Below are 16228 nucleotides of genomic sequence, written 5' to 3'. Positions count from 1 at the left end.
GGTCAATTTTCTGGCTATTAATATCGCTTGCGTTAATCCAACGCGATCGGCAACTAGCAGAAGAAATCTTTATGAGAGTTCGCTATGCAGGAATGCCGGAAGTGTTCAGATGACGTCAGTCAGCTTTCAACTCAGAGACAAGGGGTTAATCGGCGTAATTTGAAAGCTAACACCCGTCAGGTGCTGGAATACGAAGTTTTTACTTTTCACGAAACGTGCGACACTACGTAAATCGTGGCAAATTGATTAGAACTGGAACGTTGGAAGGTCGCCTCGAGGGAAAACTAAACTTGCGAGACGAATTTAGAATGTTTGATGTACGTTACCAACCGTCTGCATTTAATAACTTCCAGACATTGGATAGTAACGTATTCTGTCAACGTGGTGGCCAGATTTCTACGCTTTTGTAGTGTCACTGGCGCAACGATTACCATATTTTCACCTGATGAATGGATAGCGTCGCGTTTTTGACACCTTTCATATTCATTGACTCGAAAATAAGACATCAAACGTTCAGAAAGAAGGTGTTTCTTTTCAAGGAGAAACGTCGTGCGTCTGTGCAAAAATATGAGAATAAGGGAACTAACTTTCAGCGATCTTAAATGACCCCAAACCATGGGTCATTCAATTGCACTAGGCGTAACACGAAATGGAATTAAATGATACCCTAGAATTCGGATGACCTCCTTCAAGAGCCCCGCCCTGTAGGCTAGTTCACTCCGTAACTGTACTTTCAATACATCAAACATCCCTGGAAACGACAACACGACCAAGAGGACTTTGTTCCAGTAAGTCCAAGGAAAAAGGAATCGACACGAAGGCGAGCCAGTTTGGTCTTCCATACTCTCGCTGTCGCTGGCAATAAACAGTGAAGTTCATTACCTGTCACCAGCTCGCGAAAGGTATAATATTAGCCTTAGGTAGACACCACAGAAATCCTGAGCAACCATTTCTATGATAATCGGTAGCATCGAGTACCTGTGAATAGTTTAGACTCGACTTCGTCTAGCTTCCTGGAACCTAACCGGATTTCCCATCCTGGAGCGTAAGTCACCAAGTGTCCGATCACTTTTCAAGAATATTGACCATTTAATCATAGTGCAAGAATATTCTGTCTATCACCTGTCTATTTATAATACTCGATTGCTTTCTGACCTAATTTTCTGATTTGCTAGCTCTAGCTACTTCCTAAAAGGAAGTCTCTCGAAGCAGAAGTCCCTGCCACTTGTTCTTCACCCCTGCAGTGCATTTTACTGTGAATTACATTTTCCCTGTGAAGCTAGGCATGCCGAGAATTCCGCGCGAGCGTGCAACGAGCATTCGTGATCAAGAGACAGGAGAGATTACGGTATACGCGGGAACACGCGCGCCGCGAGTAGGTGACAATGACGGTATCGTCATCGAAAAGCCACTATAAATATGTCGGGTGGGGGAGAGGCGAAGAGGGGGCACGATGGAGGCCGTAGTCCGATGGGCAGGAAGCTGCCAAGTGTAACGGTATCGACTGCTCCTTGCCGATGCGCGGAGCCTTCACGCATCTCGAGCCATTTCGCGTCGCCGATAAATGTAGGTAAGGCACACTTTCGCCTAAACAGCTTCGCGAACCTCGGTTTTGCGAGCCACAGACTTCGAAAGCTGTTCTGAAGCTTAGAAATGGAATTCGAGGACCTTCGAACGAGGCTGTTTGGTAACCTAACCTTAAAAATTTGCATGGAATTCCACATGGAATTAAATCTAACAGCGAAGCCAAAACAGAACGAGAATTGGCGCGTTTTTTTAATGCAATTTAAGTATTTTCCAAGCGAGTATACTGAATGTTCTATTGAAATTCAAAAATAGTCCGCGTGAGGAGCCACAGTAGCGCCACAGTGGCGCCAAGGGGCTTGCTGCACAATTTCCTCAGGAAATTATGTTTTAAATGAAAAAATGTATCGTATTTCACTTGCTTCTGGACAAAATTTCTTCCTATTGCATTCTTGCCATCAATTAAACTTCACACAAACCATTGGAGCGTCGAAACAGAAAGTTGAAACTTGACATATTCCTCTGCGTCCGAGCCAGTCAAGTGATACCCTTGGTATCGAACCTAAGTGAAAGCAGAAATTTCTATAAAAGAAACAAATGCGTGCAGGATACGATCAATCATCCGTGAATGCTTGCATCTGGAAGTCGACCACATTCGTCGAACTTTTCGTGCTATGAGAACCCCTTTTCTTCTTTTGACTGTCCAGGAGGGCAACACCTCAACCCTTGACAACCGCTCACAGGATATCGGAGAAGTAAGTGAAACTACCTCCGCGATGACTCGAAGCATGGAACACAGATGATTGCTGTGAGGTGGCGAGAAAATGAAACGTTGCATGCTAATAACGCCTCTATGCGTGAAGCGAGACGGCTGAGCCTTTAACGACTGGCGCTCGTTTTCCACGGGAAACGAAATTGCGCGTGTCCAGCGCGCGGAACTCGCAGGCGTAATTCGTGTTTGTTAAGAAACGGTTGGATAATAATAGAAAATTGGAAGGAAAGCTGAATTTGGAATAGTTGGGCTGGTATTTAGTTGCAATGGTGGATCCAGGTGGTCCTGCTGAATGCTTTTGAATTCAAGCACAACAGAGCAAGTACACTGTGGCACTGAAGCTAGAATTAGTCAGTGGGATTCATACTTGGAGAGACCGATCATGTTACCCTTAAGTAGAAGACACAGAAGCCCTGGAGCAGACAGATCTAGGCATACCTCAATCCAATTCGAATCGCACTAACTCTGCCCCAACGACTCCAAAGCTTGGACTTGGGACATTTTCCAGCGTTATTTCTGTCTCGTAGTCGTGGTATCTTCTCCAGGAAGGACGTGCACGCTCGCGGTATCACGGGACGCCGCAGAAGGCAACCAAGTACCCCGGGCGGTGAAGCGAGCAGAGTCAACGGTACTTCCCAGGAACGAAATTACACGTACTCATAGTACGCCGCGTTGATTACATAATCGGCGCGCGTTGCACGAACCATCGGAAGAAAGGTTCAGTACCGATCGTTGTTGCATGGCTGGTGGCCATCTTTGCGGTTACGTTAGGCGCCCGAGGATCGCGGACTCGTGGCGTTCCACGGCTCCCCCATCTTTTTTCACGCGATCGATGCTCAGTAAGCATGTAATGCGATTTGAGAGCACTGCACTCTGAATGGCGCATCTGCAAGCTCGAAATCCTCGACGCTACAGGTTCCAACGAAGACTCCGGGCATCTGAAATTAGATGTGATGTCTGGCTGGAGGTATTCCATCGAGTTAACGTCAGGAATCTTTGTTGCAGATGGAAAATACAATGGGGAGAGCTCAAGGAATTTCTTGTTGATGCGTTTGGCCACTTTGGGTCACTCAAGTGTGGGGTCTGAACACCCGGGGCCAAGATCTTAAAATTCTAGTTCGAGTTTCGTTGAGTTGACGTCAGGAATCCTCGTTCCAGAAGGAAAGTACAATGGGGAGAGTTCGAGAACTTTGTTGTTGGTGCGTTTGGCCACTTTGGGTCATTCAAATGTGGGGTTTTAATACCTAGGGCCATGATCTTGAAGCTCTGGCTCGAGTTCCGTTGAGTTGACGTCAGGAATCCTCGTTCCAGAAGGAAAGTACAATGGAGAGAGCTCAAGAACTTTGTTGTTGATGCGTTTGACCACTTTGGGTCACTCAAGTGAGGAGCCTTAATACCAAAAACCAAGGTCTTAAAGTCCCCGCAACCTAGATTTTTTTCAAACCCCTACTAGAGCCCTCCTCTATTCTCCTCAACCCTTCCGTGGATCCAGCAATCCTATTGTCAACCCGAGCTTCTCTTAGCCAAAGAGTCCTGCACCAATGTGTCTCCTCAGACTAGCGAAGTTCTGAGCAAACGGCGAGAGTCATTCGATATTAAAATCCGCTCTGGGTTACGCAACCGTGTCACCTGAGGTCTTCGAGGAGACACGAGAAAGAAGAGAGGTATGTGACTCCACACGACGTTGCGTGGAAGCAAAAGTACTGAATCGATGCGGGACACTTTCGAGCCTGTGGAGTCGAGGGGGCGGCGGAGAGGGGACAAAAGGAATGTTACAAATGGGGTCGCAGCCGTTGAAGGTAAACGGCTGCGCCCTGCTCCTCCTGGCGGACTGCCTTCGGACAGAGCGACGGAAAACGCTTGTCCATTCACATTCTTCGAGTGACTAATCCCCACGATTGGAATCCTAAGGAAACGGAACATGGAGGCTTTTTCCACAGTGCTAACACAAATTGCGAACGGTCAACTGGGAGATTGAGGCATCAGGCTCGAGATGAGGGGTATGTAGACAAAGGATACCATGAGGATTGTCGAGAGTATGGAATAATTTGTGAACAGGATTGGAAACTTCTCTCAGGGTATGATATAACGAAATTTGTCTTGCACATAAATATTATACACCTTTATTTGAATATTTTGTTACATGGCAATAAATAATTTCATCTATATCAGTCTCCCATAAATAAATATAAAATAAATTATCATATCTTATAAATCGATTGATCTACCTCCATGGCAGAAGTTTCTATAAAAATTAGCTAAACGCAACTGACAAAGGCACGATGACAATTTTCGTCGGGCTTGACTAAAGTTACTAGTGGTTTATCGTTTCTTAGGGCCATCCAGAGCCAGTCGTTCGTCTTGACTACATAAAAACGATCTCGTATCGGGATCATAGGTTCCTCTGCAACCGTGGTGTCGTTATCGATATTCCCTGACGTGTATCCAATAGTCGTGCACAGATTGGATGCTTCTTCCTCTGAGATTGGATTTGGAAAGCACTCCGAGTGCCACACTCCATAACTTCGTCGAATCACCTCGCCAGATCCATCACTGCAATTGGAAATTATAAATATAAAATTAAAAATATAATTCACTCCAACTTGGGCGTCAATTGCATTATAAAATATAGCTAGAGAGAGTACTTACGTGTCGTTAGAAAATTGTCTTATCATTCGACACGTTGCCTCGTCCTCGCCATCCATACAGTCCATTTCCCCATCGCAAATAAAGTCTCGAGGAATGCAAGTGTCGTTGCCACTGGTCCTGCAACAAACGAATAGTAGCAATAATTAAAACCTTAATTTAACGAATAAGTCTTTCATCTAACAGAACTAATGGTTGCCTATATTTTAGAGTATCAGTTACTCAGCGAATGTGAGCTTTGCTAGAAGCTAATCTTGATAAATTTGGGTGTCTCTTACGTCGCGCACTTAAATCCGCTACCACTGCAAGGGCACATCTCGGGCGATTCGTCCGTTTTGTCCAGACAGTGTCGTACACCGTCGCACAGTCGCCCTGGAGCAGTCAGCTTCAGGTATTCCGCGCACGTGCACACAGCGGGTTCGTCGGAATCGTCATAGCAGTCATTCCTTCCATCGCAGAATGCACCTTTGTCCACGCATCGGCCATTGTGACAGCGCAGCTCCGACTTCGTGCAACCTACAAGTCCGTACGCACTTAAAATGTACCAAACCAGATACTTGCAGAATATTTTTAAACAAAATGCTTCTTTTGCTGCAAATCATGTACGATAAATAAATAAGGATGCTCACTGCAACCGTCCACGCTGTTCTCGCAATTTTCACGGACTTCTCGGCAGTGTTTCGGATCCTCATCCGCCTGGTCTCGGCAATCGGGAACACCGTCGCAAACGCGATCGTGGGGAATGCATTCGCCAATGTTGCACCGGAAACCATCGCAACTTGCTTCGAGCAGCAACCTCGTGCCATCTGGATCGATGATTTTCGTGAAACATGAAGACTGGAAAGTTGATTAAATTAAATTAACCATGGCCTTACCTAGAGCTTTCAACAGATAAGGATTTATGTGATCCATGCCCAGCAACGACTGCGTGTCGTGGAAACTGCAGGGACCATTCTTGTCCTGGAAAGTGGCCGCAGGGTACCATCCCTTTTTCCCGCGACAGAAGACCATTCCGCTCCATTCCGATGTCTGGTTTGTCTGGGAATCAATTATAATCAGTAATCTCAAGAACTGATCTCAAGAACCTCGGTAACTTAGTCCCTCGCTAATTATTCATTCCAGCGCTACTTAACAATCAAAATCACTCACCAGACACTCGGAGATGGATGTGTTAACGAAGCACCGATGGCAACTCTGGCAGTCCTGCAGAACCGTCTTCAAGAAGACGGACGACGTCTCATAGTTCTCGTCCGTTCCAACCGCCACGCAAGTGTCGCTCAACCCTGGCAGGTGTACCCTGCGACGCACGTGATAAATAATTATCTGCAAGGACTCGACAAAGTCACTTGGTCAAGACTGGAGTCTTCTACTCACGTCCTTTCGGGAAACAGTGGACGCACGTGACGAGTGAAGTTCGCATGATGGTTCAGGTGCAGCAGGACGGACTCTGATCTGTTCACAAACTGTATCTCGTCGATGATGGACACCTGCTGGTGGGGACCGTCCACGTAGCGGAACTGTGGTCCGTAACCCAGAAGCGCTGTGGTGTAATTCACGTCCAACCTGGAAACAGTTTAAACGTCTTAGTCGATGGTCCTCGACAAATCAAGTTGGAATAGATAGATAGATGGATCAACTTCAATGAGAGTTGAGACTTCTAGGACTTCTGGATATTCCAGTACTCTCATGATGAGTACAACATGAGTACAACAATTGATAATAACAATTCAGTGAGTCTTGCAGCTCAGGTTCAATTAATAATTAAAACGAGAAGTAGTCACGTGCCCCTTACGAACATACATCCATAGAATCCTCACTACCCGTAGGCTACAGGAAAAGACACTCTAACCACAATTCAAAGCCCGTACCTACTCCCCTTTCGTTATACTCTCCGCGAGAAGAGGAGTCCAATGATAACAGTTCCACTTGCCTAACGTTTTCGACGCACGTCGCTGGAGACAGCAACCAGTCCCTGTCCAGCAGCGTCGCCGAGCAACGATAACCTCCGTCGACGAAGATGGCGGCCAGCCAGGGCCACTGATAGTTACGGCTTCCCGTTTCAGTGTCGACTGTCAGGTGCGTGAACACGCTGCTGCCCAGAACCGGTCTGCAGCGAATGTAAAGCCCGGGACAAGTTTCATCCTTGTCGTTCGCGGAGGCTATCGATGAAGTCTCCCGGAACGGGACGTACGTCTCCTCCCAGGGTATCGTTTCCAGCTTGGAATCATTCACCGTGACTGACTCCGATGATTCCAGGTTCCTTTGCGCAAAGAACAGTCTCTGATCATTCTTTTTATTACGGAAAAGGCAGAGGAACTTAGCAACACCCTTTGGAATAACGTTTTATAATGCTTGATCATAAGATCCGAGACAGTGGGGATGAGATCCCCTAAATCGGCCACTGTCAGTGGAATCTGGAGTTCAAGTGACTGCAGACCGAGTGGCATTTCAATTTTATTATTTAATCACCTAGACTCATGGTTTACGAAACTGGTAGACCTTCCATTAGGAATACTCACGCAAAGCCGAAGTACTCGCACATGTTTTGACCGATGAGCGTGACCGTGGATCGATTCTGATGGATCCTGGGACGATGACAGGTGGTCCGCCATTTGCCATTGACGTATCGAGTAAGAATCCCCTGCATATTCAAAGATGGCCGCTCGTCCGCGTCCAGGTACACGTATCGACCATTGGACAGCGTGACTGCAAGGATAAGAGCATGCTGGGATATTCTCAGTTATCTTCTCAGACTTTAAATTGAAAGATGACTCACAGCAATCCAGTTCATCCTCGCTGTGCTCACAGTCGAACTGTCCATCGCATTTCTTGGCCAATGGAATGCAAGTCCTGCTAGTTCTGCAGAAGAACTCGTCATCGGAGCAAATCTCTGTAAAGTGAACAAGGATAAGCACCCTTATATAAGGTAAGGACATCCCCTTGAAATGTGTATCAAACGGATCACTTACTGCAACCTTTCTCGTCCGTTTTGTCCTCGCAGTCCACGTAACCGTCGCATATGGCTGTCGGTTTCAGATTCGTCAGGTACTCCTTGCAGGTGCAGTTGATCTCGTCAGTGCTGTCCTCGCAGTCCACCACTCTGTCGCACCGTTTCTGGATTGGGACACTCTGGAGCAACCTGTCGATTTCGAAATTACAAGAAAACTCATCGAGGATTCATTCAATTCCGTACCTTCCGCACGCGAACGTCGTAGGAAACGCTGGAAAAGCTGGCGTCCTGCTGTCCTCTGGATTATACGTGGTTGAAGTTGAGTCGTCGTCGTCACGAAGCTCGATGCCTGAATCAAAAATCACTCGGAGCTCGAGCTGTGTCTTGGGAATTTAAATTAATGAAGATTTTACAAACTCGTGAAGGCTTACTCTCGCTCGAAGACACTTCGAACGCGGTGGTGTCTTCTACCTCAGGCGCCACTAAGTCAGGTTCGGAAGGCAAGGAATTGGGATCCTCTGATTGTCTGTATAGAACGTAGTCCAGATTTCCAGGACAGTAAAGCTCGTCTTCCCCGTCCAAGCATTCCACGATTCTGTTGCATCGTGATTGTAAGGGTAGACATCTACCTAGTCCACCTTCGCAGCTGAACCCTGGACACTTCTCCAAAGGTGTTCGTCTCAGGGGGGGCACGCTTTGACCGCCTGAAATATAGGAAAGACTCTTTACTACGTATTCTCTAAATGACTCGAGAATAAAGTAAGGCGACTTACTGGAAACTTCTCGAATCCACTCGAGGTGGGAGCTGACTTTTGTATAAGTGCCCGGCTCATTTGGCCGACCACAGCCTTCCCCGTGACTGACTATGCCTGCCACGTACCAGTGCGATTTCGCGTACGGATTTCTGTCAAAAATACACAAAACGACTCAACTATAGTTCTGCTGATACTCAACGGACCTAGGATACCTGGGGCACCTAGGAACAGGCAACCTCCACTCAACAGTTAGGTCTAAATGAACTGCTGTGGTCTTCCAGCTCCAACCAGTAGGACCTTCCTACCTCCAAGTATGTTTAACCTACGTACTTGCACATCAGGGGCCCGCCACTGTCCCCCTGGCAGGCGTCACGACCTCCCTGAGGGTACCCAGCGCAAATGGTGGCGTCGTTGCGATCAACCGCGTACTTGCAGCTCTTCAGTATGGGGACCTCCACTTCCCTCAAATGGTCACCTGTGGAAATTCGCAATAATGAGCATAGTGATTCTAAACCTGCGCTCAGAGACTGGCTTACTATCCAGTCCGTGCTCCTTGGTGGCGCCCCATCCGATCGCGACGCAAATGGACCCAGGCTCCGGCTTGAATCTCCACATTGCTCCCAAGATGTCCGCCTCTGGCAAGCAAACGGGCCGTACCCATCGATTGAAGCGCAGAGGTTCGTCCAGCATGATCATACCAATGTCGTTCCTCATGTCCTCGCTGTTGTATCGAGGATGGACTATCGTGTACCTGGCTTTCCTGGACTGCGCCATTGGGGAGAAGGATAAGCGTCGGAGGAGTCCTGCTTCGACCTCGAAGTAGTGGCCCATGTACCTATGTTTCGAAAAGAATTAATTTAAGAAACACTGTTTATATTGAATGACAGCTGTGGTTCAACGAAACTCCTAAATACTTACGTATTAAGGCAGTGTGCAGCAGTCAGGACCCACATTTCGTTCAGGATAACGCCACCGCAATAGAAGCTACCGTCTTTGTAAATGGCCACCAAGAATGGCCAAGCTTTTGGATGGCTCGCCCTTCCTCCAACCACGCGCATTTGCGAGCCAACGATGTCGTCTTGATCGGCAGTGTTGTTCTCCCTTTTCTCGGTTTCGAGGCTGCCTCTGAAGAACCTTTGCATAATTGATCCGTCATCGGCCTCAGGAAGCTGAGGCTGTAATTGGTCCCTTGGCGTAAGAACCCTGGTACCGCAGACAAGTGGTGGACATCGAACGTAGACTGTAGTGTTTGTACTCGACGGAGTTAATTTGACTTCGTCACCCACTGCTGATATAGATGGGCCTTGATAGGTGTTGCTTGGTATGGAGTGAATCTCCACCTCTGGCTTCCCCCTGCAATAATTTTTTAGAAGTTATAGGTCTAGGAGACTAGGTAGAGGTCTAGGGAGTCCAGAACGTACTCCATTTCCTGACCAATCTCAGAGATGCAGGCATCCCTGACCCAGGACACGGCAGCCTCACTGACGGGGTACCATTGGCCCATGTAATTCTTGTGAAGGTATCCTTCGGTGTAACCAATCGTAAACACCTGACGAACATAATTATAATTCATGATATATGATATTGCCAGTTTTCGCTATATAAAATTTACTCACATTTTTCCCCTCGATATACGTGGGCGTGAGTATGTTACAATCCGTTTCGTCTTTTCCATTTGCACACTGCTTAACACCGTCGCATCTTTGAGAAAGTGGGACGCAGTTCCCGTCAGGGGATCGCTGTTGCACGTCGTTGCAACTGAAGGATGTCTTTGGGCAACCTGGACAATGTATAAATAAAATTGCAAAAGCTCTATTGAGTTTAGAAACGAAGATCTGAAATCAAAGTGCTTCAAGCAGCGCTCTCTCATAGTCCTATCGTACGTCTATCGTACTGTCGATAAAATAGCGCTCGATAGAAAATGGAATCCAAGTACCTGGCGCCATCTCGCGTGAACCATTTGTAAACGCCATGCACTGAAGGTAACTGTACGCATTCTATATAAAATATTTTAGTGTACCGTACGCAGAGTCTGTGCAGGTGTAAAGAAGTCGTTATTGCTTTTCATTATTTATATTGATTTTATCTTTTAATCGAGGAATCCTATAGTCTGTCCCCTAGTCAGTCGATAATGTAGAACATAGTAGGAATGGAATCGCGGTAACTAGCGCCATCTTGCAAATGATACATAAACAACAGCTTTACCCAGGCAGCCCAGTTCATCTTCCCCATGTGGACAATCGAAGTAACCGTCGCAAAGCCTCTCTTCAGATATTCGATCCCTGCAAGAGCACGTGATCTCGTCGCTTGCATCGCCACAATTTACGTGACCGTCGCACCACTGAGATCTCAAGATGCATCCTCCTCCATCACGGCAGCGTATCGCGTTCGGAGGGCATGCCCCATAGCTCGCTGACGTGACATGAATGAAGACAAAATACGTATAAAACTTGGAACTAGTAACTGGAGGATTGTAGGTTCTAGGAATTCAGCAACAGAGGATTCTAGATACTAGGAATTCAGCAACAGAGGATTCTAGATACTAGGAATTCAGCAACAGAGGATTCTAGATACTAGGAATTCAGCAACAGAGAATTCTAGGTGCCAGAGATTTAACAACAGAGGATTCGGAGGCTGTCAAAACCCACTCATGAAGCAAAGCTTCGAGTATTTAATTGAATTTGCTACCAAAAAATCCCAAATACTCTTGATGCCTCCTCAATCTACTATCTACTGTACCTACCACGTGCCAGAGTTCCCTGCTCAGCTAAAGCACCGGACCTCTGATACTCGGACACTCCAGGGATGGCAGGGAACTGGAACGTCGGCACAGGAATGTAAGTGCAGTAGTAAGGCGGTTTTGCGGATTGGCTCGTGTCAGCAGTGGCCGACGTCTGGTGTCCTGGGAACATAGGAAGATTCTGCGTGGCAGGTGCAGTCGGGCCGCCTCTTTGGCCAGCGGATAGTCCAGTGTTTGGGTAGGGTTGCATGAATTGCACCGTCTGTGCGTGGACCTGCATGAAATTGGGCACCTGGCTGGTGGGATTCTGGAACCCTCCTCGCGGCTGAGGCATGGACATGGGGTAAGAGGACCCTGGAGCTGACGGGTAGAGGACTTGACCAGGTGCAGACTGCTTCGCCGCGGCACCGTTCGCCGCTGGTCCGTAGAAGCAAACCTGGTGAGGCATCCAGGACATCGTTGGGGTTAGCTGCAGCTGCTGAGTGGACTTCATCGTTTCCGCCGTGGGGATGACGCCCTGAGAGAAGTCCGGGTTACCCTTGGTCTGGTAACGGTCGTTCGAGACGATCCTGCCCTTCAGGTTCTCGCGACTGGACATCCTGGATGGATTCTTCGAATCTGGAAGCAAATGGAATTCGATGACATTGTCAGTTTGAATTGGTACCAATTGAGGATTCTAGGTGTAAGAGATTCAACAGAAAGCAAACGAGCACACTTTCGCCTTTTGAATACGTTCAGAGGGAGATAAATAATGCATCTACCATTTTGGGATTCCTCCTTCGTTCCGTTCCGTCCAGCCTGGCCTTGGTAGGAAGGATGCGCCGCGTCGTTTCCGATTTCCGTCACGTTGTCTCTGTCTGCCCCGGGCGGCATGTTCGCGGCAACCTTCTTCTGCTCCATATCGTCGATTCTATTCGTCTGGTTCGCCGCTTCCTGCGCCTTGGACGTCGCCGACGCACTCGCTGTTGCATTAATCATCCGTGTTTCCGTTGTGGCTGACTCTCGTTCCGTCGTTTCTGGTCCCTTTGTGGTCTTGCTGTCCTCCTGCCGATCGAATGTGCCCATGGTAACTATCTCCGCATCTGGAGGCGGTGCGAACTGGTCAGAGGGAATTTCATTGAAATAAATCCCGTCGCTTGGCCTGTCCTCGTCCAGCAGATTGGCGACTACGTCGACGTTGTTCCCTATCTGAAGGTGATCCGGGTTCTCGTAGATGATGCGATTATTGTTTATGATGCTCCCCGGGCCGGAGTGGTCGATGAAGGTTATGGAGTCGTTTTTGCACTGCAGACAGTTCACCAGCTCCATGAATTCCGACTTGGACTCCTCGGGGTTGGCCATGAAGCTGTTCAACAGGGCCTGCAGATGAGGCATGCTGTCGTCAACGAGGTTGGCGATGGCCTTCATGGAATCGATCACGGACTTGCAACGTTCCCTGTTCTGTGTGCAGGCAGACGTCCCGGCGTCTCGTTTCTGACGATTCTGATCCACCTGGTATAGCAACGATCCCCATTCAGGTCTATTGCTCAGGAGTTGGATGGTGCTGATGAGCTTGTCCATGGTTTCACGATCCATATCCTGGTCCTGGCTTTCTTGCAGGGAGTTGTCAATGGAGGATTGCTGGGATTGATCCAGTTGGTCCGCTTGTGCCACTCGGTAGAAACCACCTTAGAGTTTGAAATTGTTTGAGGTGATTTGAGGTGATTTGAGGTGGTTTGAGATTAGGTTTTAGAACAGGGTTGATACACTTCGACGTGCAATTACTAAGCGCAAGGTAAACAACGTTTAAATGAAATGTAGACATTGGCTATTTGCAGAAAAATAGCAAATCGAATTAAGTGTTCACAAACCAGGCACGATGGTTAGATACAGCATGGACGCAGCGAGGAAGAGGATCAATATCGCGGCCAGGACTTCGACCAGAAAAATGAATCTGTGATGCTTGAAGAAATTCCAGGGATTGCGAACGCCCACCTTGTTGCCGCATTTCGTGTCCGGCGTAGGATTATCTGAAATATTAATCCAGTGGACGTGAATAGCGGTGCACTGTACACGATTTGGAACACGGAGAAATCCTCTCGATCATCGAGAGAAGAATCGCTTTGAAAATTCGAAAAATTCGAAAAATAACATGTAACTTTAAATAATCGCTTTAGTACCTATTTTCGACGTTACTCGATTTCTACTATACTGGCCATCGATTATAGGTTCATTTTCCAGTTTCTGAAACGAAATACTGCACGCCGTGTCCATGATGAACTCGTGGAAAAACTGAAACGACAAAAAATACAAAATGAAAATACAAAAAATTATTTTTCCCTTGAAAAAGTTTCACCGCTGAAAACTAAGAGGGAGCACTACGGAATCGAACATTAAAATTCCGGCAGATGTGTTAAACAATTTGAGCGTGAAATGCGTATTATCGAAATGTCAGGAAATGCAAGTTCTCCATGGGTGCAGCGATCTGCGAATCCCAATTGCCTTTACGGCACAGTGATTCCGCGAAATAACGCGGAAAGACACGGTACTCACGTTTTGCAAGGTTTTAAAGGATCCTTCTGTAGTGGATCGTTCCCATTCGATGGACCGTGGATATCCGTCGTTGGAAACGTCGTTCGCGTCAATGGTCCGTGCGCTTCGCGATGTCGACGTGAAATAACCACGGATTCGATAGGGAGAACCATAGTTTGCATCGGATGTGTCAGCAATATTCGCAAAAAAAAACCGGGCCAGCACGATTTCGTCATTGGCGTACGTGTGAATGACCCTTTGGACGCACCGATACCGCGTCACTTACATATTTATGCGAATCATAGTTGAGGAAAGCATTTTATACTTTTTGTTGGAGAAGAAAAAACAAGTTGAAAAAAGAAGGGAGTCAATTCCTTGGTATTTTTAAGCAATGAAAATTAAGGGGGAATTTTACATCGCATGCTTACAGCGCCAGTTAAGTGGCGCCAGTAGAACAGTGCCGGTAAAGTGGCGCCAGCGATTGTAGCTCCAGTTGAATTCGCATATTTCTAAATGGAATGATAACTAGCACCAGTAATCATTTATTCTAATCATCTCTGCATTTAAGTGGCGCCAGTGATATAACACCAGTTAAATCTACATATTTCCAAATGAAGTAATAACTAGCATTCATTTATTCTAATCATGTTCGCACTTATTGAATTATAAAGAGAAAATAATGCGTGCCATGATAAATACAGTGGGACGATTTAAAAGTGGAAAACTTTTATTCCCCGCGTCGAAGGTGGGGTTTTGTACTGGTTTCACTTTTGTTGTGAAATCTTTCGTTTCTTCCGGAATTAAAACGCTGCGGTCATTTTTCGGCGAAAAGTTGCGACGCGTAGATACAACCTGTTGTTCTCCCCACATTTCAAGCGTAATAGGATATCCTGTCGTCGCCTTTTCGCCTTATTGCGTACACGTACGCCAAGAATGTGCAAAATGGACACATGCTCGATGAAAAGAACTTCTGCTCGTCGACAATTAATTCCTGCAACGGTATTTAGAAATTTGTAATTATCGTATCGATTAATAGCATCTACATTTTTCTTCGAGGATTCCCTTGGTTTTCAGTGATATTTATGTTCCCAAGCAGTGTTTTCTCTTCATTCCCCATTTCGCAAATAAATATCACGTTTCATGGGTCGTTTACTTTTATCATCCGAGAGTAATGAGTACTTGCGTGCGATAAAAGAAAATGTCGAGTAGAGTCTTATCTGCGCGAGTACTCGCTCTTCTTCCGCTCGTTAAACATTAACGAGTCTTACTTCACTCAACATTGGCGCTCAGTTCGCGCCTAATGGGATAATTATGATCCTTTTATCTGAACCGATGACCGGTGTCGATACGACCGTTTTTAATTGGGAAAAAAATGTTTCGCGTGACGAAATAATTATTCGTGCGAGTACTAATTGGATCAAATTTAATCAGCAATTCCAATCCCAATGGAACTACCGGATCGCTGCGAACAGAGCAAATTCTCACCCTCCCATTTCCCAAAATACCATCGTCCCTACTATACCAACCTACCCCGTTATCATACAAATTGTTACCTAGTTATCGATTCACCCATCGTGCTACTTAATCATCGTTCAATGTCACCAGTCTCAAGGTGCAAATAAACAATCGCCGCGACGCAAGTAGCCAGTCCTATTACGTAGAAATTATTTCAGCCGCTGTAACGCAAATCATTGCGCAACGCTCTTTTACTTTCTCTTGCAACTGTTCGGCCAGCACGGCCGGCAATCGATGAAAGTGACAGTCGGTGTTCTAACGTTAGCTTGGCCATGTTCCCCTAGACCATCGATCGCGAATTCCACATTCCTTTCCTCGAGCCAAGAAACGATCCCGAAGATCCGCGAAATCGCCTTAGTTCGAGGTGTTCCTGATCGCACGGTCTCGATGTTCGGATGGTGATTGTGCTATGCTAATCAAACGTGACCCAGAAACAGGAAACTGTCAAGGCTAACGAGCTAGCAACGCTTGCTATACCGCGAGCCATTTTCGATGTAGGAGTCAAGGAATCCTCGTGAAACTGACACTGTTGAGGTCTGAGTGATCTAGTGAGGATTCTAGGATTCTTTGGGTAGTACAGTGGATTTACCATGGAGCTAGTGATGACTTACAGCGGGGTGTGATAGTGATTAATATGATTACGAAGACACCTGTTGGATTCTGGAAGATGTTGATGCTGTAACCTCTGCAATAGATCTGGGGATGACTTGTGATGTTCTGTCATAGTGGTATCAACGTCACTCCTACGAGTAGGAGGGAATCTGTTGCATATCCTGAGGTCTCTATAAGACATCACTACTATTGTCGAGGATTCT

General features: G+C 46.8%; 1 protein-coding gene across 1 annotated transcript; it reads right to left on the bottom strand.

Moving 5' to 3' along the window:
* Nucleotides 1–4414: 4414 nt before the first annotated feature.
* Nucleotides 4415–14047, bottom strand: LOC128879886 (serine protease nudel). Its single transcript, XM_054129441.1, has 25 exons — nt 13920–14047; nt 13547–13658; nt 13238–13396; nt 12149–13054; nt 11391–12005; nt 10853–11059; nt 10264–10427; nt 10069–10196; nt 9566–10000; nt 9184–9482; nt 8978–9122; nt 8666–8796; nt 8324–8596; nt 8136–8241; nt 7912–8081; nt 7719–7832; nt 7462–7648; nt 6873–7202; nt 6317–6505; nt 6092–6239; nt 5818–5980; nt 5572–5748; nt 5221–5458; nt 4946–5062; nt 4415–4849 (listed from the first exon to the last, which is right to left on the bottom strand). Exons 2-25 carry the CDS (start codon nt 13638–13640, stop codon nt 4555–4557), a joined length of 5790 nt encoding a protein of 1929 aa, XP_053985416.1. The 5' UTR covers nt 13641–13658; nt 13920–14047; the 3' UTR covers nt 4415–4554.
* Between the last annotated feature and the right edge of the window lie 2181 nt (nt 14048–16228).

The sequence above is a fragment of the Hylaeus volcanicus genome, chromosome 7, assembly GCF_026283585.1.
Source record: "Hylaeus volcanicus isolate JK05 chromosome 7, UHH_iyHylVolc1.0_haploid, whole genome shotgun sequence".
NCBI lineage: Eukaryota > Metazoa > Arthropoda > Insecta > Hymenoptera > Colletidae > Hylaeus > Hylaeus volcanicus.
This window is presented reverse-complemented; position numbering and strand designations above follow the sequence as displayed.